The following is a 4,376-nucleotide window of genomic DNA, read 5'->3' as shown; positions in this document are numbered from 1 at the left end:
CACTTGAAGTCTTTGCACATGGTTATGAAATGCAGAATAGTCTCCAAGCTGTATAGAATGACTTACTCTTCGGAGTTTTTACGTACTGAAAGTTCACGTGGCTGGGGAACCAGAGCATCCTGCCCATAATTCTTCTCCCTTCTCGCCCGAATATTAAAATTTACTGCATCGAATAGACTTGAGGATTCTCAATGCATTTCCCAGCAAGAGGCTCCACAAAACCACCTTTAATTTAACATTTCTGTTTTGTATTTAGAGAGGTCATACGGTTGCCTTGTATGGAAAATTAATTTTCCAATTCAGATATTCTTTGGAGTTTTCAGTACTTTGGCTGCAGCAAAAATAAACAATTCGACATTTGCAAGTGCTAGGTCTGAACTCACAGCAAAAAGGAGTGTTGAATTTCCCAACATCGATGTACGTCAACTTAGAAAGCATATAAATTAATTTGAAACACTTAAAATAGGAACAGAACAAAAAGATTACCTGAAATCAATATCCAGAAGTTGACTCTTTATAATTGGTTCCTCCTTTTTGGACTGGCGCACTCTTATCAGCTCATGTAGCCTGAAAATTAATCCAAGAATTACCTTTAACTTTGAAGAGGAAGAATTATCTCCATACCTTAACAAATCCACTTGGTATGGCATCTAGTCTTATATTATGTTCTCAAAGAGTTTGCAGGTCTGTATATTAACAGGAGCACAGTGCGTTTGCTGGAGGGTACCGGAAAGCCCACATGTCCGACTTTCCCTGATACTTCACCACACCTGCCTTTAGTACCTGACATGTTGTTTAGCTTGACTGACAGAAATGCGTCCAGTCAGACAGAGGGGATTCAAGAGCAGGCACGTCCAATCCATGACTGGAGTGTGGGCATTGTTCAATCCCTAACCCTACGGCATTCCAATTCTGGGGATTTTTGTAGCGAAGGTTTGCAAGTAGGAACCTCAGGGTACTGGGGTAGGGAGAGGGTGGGGAAGGAAGAGGTACAGCCTGTTGCAGTGCTGTCACAATATAGAAGTTGTTACCGTCTCCGTAAAGCTATCCTCAGTTCCCTTCAGCTTCCTGGCTTCCCATAGCTTGGGAAACCCATTCAGCTACTTTGCAAGTTTTACAGAAGGGACAGAGGCTTCGCAGCCTCATTAAAATACTTAAAATGACAGCCTACTCTCTTGTCCCACCTCTGTTCCAGAAGTGGGCGTTTTGGAGGCATGTTGGGTTCAGGTTCTGAATTTGAAAAATTTCAACAACTAACCCAACCTATCAATTTGTGGGTGTTAAAATTAATCTCTTAGTGAAAGCGGTCACCAAAATGAACCTGATATCAGAGGCAAAAGCTGAAGAAACAACTTAATTAGAAATTTTACTGTGAGAATAATTACATCGGGGAAAATGAAAATAATTTACATGCAAATGAATACAATGGAACAGATTTGTAGGAATTGAAGTTATAATTTCAGGAAATGTTCACTTCCTCTGGCAAAGATTTCAATTCTACCCATTTGAGCCACCATAATATACACTATTTGTTTTGAAAAGGAACTGTAATGCCCCTCATGTTATACTTATAGAATGATTTGATGAGTGAGGCGTCAGAGGGCTGCCAACGCTTTAGGAACTGCATCCCAGTGCCATTCATCACTTGTCAAAGAGAGGATATTGGGGAAAATAAATAAATAATTTTATCTTCCAACTCACCTCCTGACCACCCCAAAGCCTGTCCACCATCTACAAGACACAAGTCAGGAGTGTAATGGAATACTCTCCACTTGCCTGGATGAGTGCAACCACACTGAAGAAACCTGCCACCATTCAGGTCAAAGCAGCCCGCTTGATTGCTAGCCCTCCCACAAACACTCAATCCTCCACCATCAACGAACAGTGGTAGTAGTGTATACCATCTACAAGATGCACTGCAGTAACTCACCAAACTTCTTGCGGCACCACCTTCCAAACCAACAACCACTACCATTTAGAAGGACAAGAGCAACAGCTACCTGGGAACACCACCACCTGATGGTTCCCCTCCAAGTTACTCACCACCCTGTTCTGGAAATATAATCACAGTTCCTTCACTGTCACTGGATCAAAATTCTGGAACTCCCTCCCTAACATCACAGTGGGTGTACCAACCAACACCACATGGACTGCAGCGATTCATGAAGGCAACTCACTACCACTTCTGAAGGGCAACTAATGATGGGCAATAAATTTTGGTCTAATCAACGACGCCCACATCCCATAAATAAATAAAGAAAACTTGCGAACAGTCTGATTTTGGGCTTTTACCAATGTTGTTCCACATGGATCACCTGTGGTGGTAAACATGGAGTAGGATCATTCTATTCCTCAGGTTCCCTTACTTTTACTTGTAAAAAGGAATGTTTCCTCTACACTAGCACTGCTTTACATCAAAAATAGCGGAGGGTGGAAACTTGTCACAAGTTAGAGACTAAAACTGGATACCATTACTGAAGCTGCTTTAACATCAGTCGTGGTGGGGATTAGTGGGGTTTGCGACTTGCGGTCAATTTTTTTTTTTAAAACGGGTCTTAATGGTGAAGAGTTTATATTAGGATTACTGCTATCTGCGTGGAGAGAATATCTGGAAAATGATTCCGCTAAAACCTTTACACCAAAGTCGGTTAGATTTTTCTTTGCCTCATTTATCTCGGAAATGCCTCACAGGCAGAAAGTTCAGTGGCTCCGAATGAGTTGACATCACTAGTTCACACAATCCGAAATATAAAGGCAGACAGATATCAGGGAAATTATTGGCTCATTGGTTGAGTTCAGCATGTTATAGAGAAGAGAGATTAAAAAGTGCCGTAACTGGAAATATTGTATTCGCACTCACATACCGTGGTGTCCCAACACACAGCACTCTTCTAAAGCCCAACAAAACAATTAAATCCAGCAAGAATTGGCAAGTACGATCAGCAAACAGATACTGAGCATTAGTCTTCTTGTTCTCGAGTGGAAGCAGCAAATGGCTGGGTCTTTTCAGCTGACCGAGAGAGACGTCTCCAAGCCGACAGTGAGGCGAATGCAGGTCCCACTCTTCGGGAAGCAACAAAATCTGACAGTCTGAACAGAATATTCTTTTTGCTGAGGGTAACGACACAAACCGCTGATATCTGCAGCAAAACAGATGTAAATAATCCATAAAAATTAATCAGTTCTTCACCAAAGAAAATGCTGGCATCTTTCTAATCGGAAGTAATTAAAAACCAAAGCCAAAAGCTATTCAGAGATTCCATACATAGAAACATTCTACGGTTCCTAGATCCTGGAACACCACTTAACAATATTCATCATTCAAAATTTGAAATGAGTCGTACACTTTCAGAAACTGCATCTATTTGGAATTTTGTTCAAAGCATCATGCTGATGATCGTTATTCCAGCAGCTTTAATGTGCACAATACATTACTGCTGCTTTAGCATATGATGACCCACCCCACGCAAAATTATTGGAAGCTTATTGCAAAGCTTGCTGTCATTTGGCTCATCAAGTTTCTATTGGTGTTTTTCTCTACAAGCCATCCAGGCATATCTTCCTGCTGACTCCCCTCATCATTTTACAATATATCCCTCTTTTTCAAAGAATTACCTAACTCCCTTTTAAAAGGATCTTTTGACTCTATTTCAATACTAGTGCAGGCACCAGAGGCCCAGAACCAACGAAAGATTGCAGGCCAAAGATGATCTGGGGGTGGGCCAGGGTTTAAACTCTGCCAAATAGTACTCACCTCACTAAAAGTCTCACCTCCAATAAAGCTGTGCGAGGATGAAAATTGAGAATTTCAAAAGTGAGATTGATTTATTAAGCAATGTTACTGGGGGTTAAGGAATCAGGGCAGATGGAGTTAAAATACAGATTAACCATGATCTTCCATGTGGGGCACGGAACAGGCTTTTCGGGGCTGAATGGTGTTCTCCTGTTCCTTCCAATCTCCCCATAGAGCACAGGATTGTAACAATGTTAGAAAAGTACAGAAAATTCTCCACAGCAAATCCACCGGGTGGCAGTGAAGAGTTCGGGCTGAAGCAAGAGCAGGGGTCGGAATACTCTGAAAATGGGGCTATGTCTCCATGCCCGTGAGAAAACAGGCGCAAATTACTCTGGACTTTCTTGGAGAAAGTCTAGGGTGTTTCTCCGTTTTGAAGGGGGCGAGCAGGGCCCCGGAGTAGTCCTCGCAGCTTTGGCTGCCGATACGGGGCCCTGCACCTCCGGCCGCGGGCTCGCGCTTGCTGCGGCGGCCGCCTGCGGAGGCGGCCCCGCACAACATGGCAGACCCACACAGCGGGACGGGCCAGAAAATATAGGCCCACCCCCGCCCCCATATCGCGCCCGCCCACCGGTCAGTGGCC

At 43.2% G+C, this 4,376-nt stretch overlaps 1 protein-coding gene across 1 annotated transcript in view; it reads right to left on the bottom strand.

Annotated features, from left to right (window-relative positions):
* Positions 1-4,376, bottom strand: part of zcchc4 (zinc finger, CCHC domain containing 4) — a 113,035-nt gene that overhangs the window by 71,106 nt on the left and 37,553 nt on the right. Inside the window, exons 4-5 of the mRNA XM_072496515.1 lie at positions 2,865-3,140; positions 487-567 (exon numbers count right to left, since the gene is read on the bottom strand). Of these exons, the coding sequence (XP_072352616.1) occupies positions 487-567; positions 2,865-3,140 (357 nt within the window). The remainder of the gene's footprint in view (positions 1-486; positions 568-2,864; positions 3,141-4,376) is intronic.

Source organism: Scyliorhinus torazame, chromosome 3 (assembly GCF_047496885.1).
Source record: "Scyliorhinus torazame isolate Kashiwa2021f chromosome 3, sScyTor2.1, whole genome shotgun sequence".
Lineage (NCBI taxonomy): Eukaryota > Metazoa > Chordata > Chondrichthyes > Carcharhiniformes > Scyliorhinidae > Scyliorhinus > Scyliorhinus torazame.
This window is presented reverse-complemented; position numbering and strand designations above follow the sequence as displayed.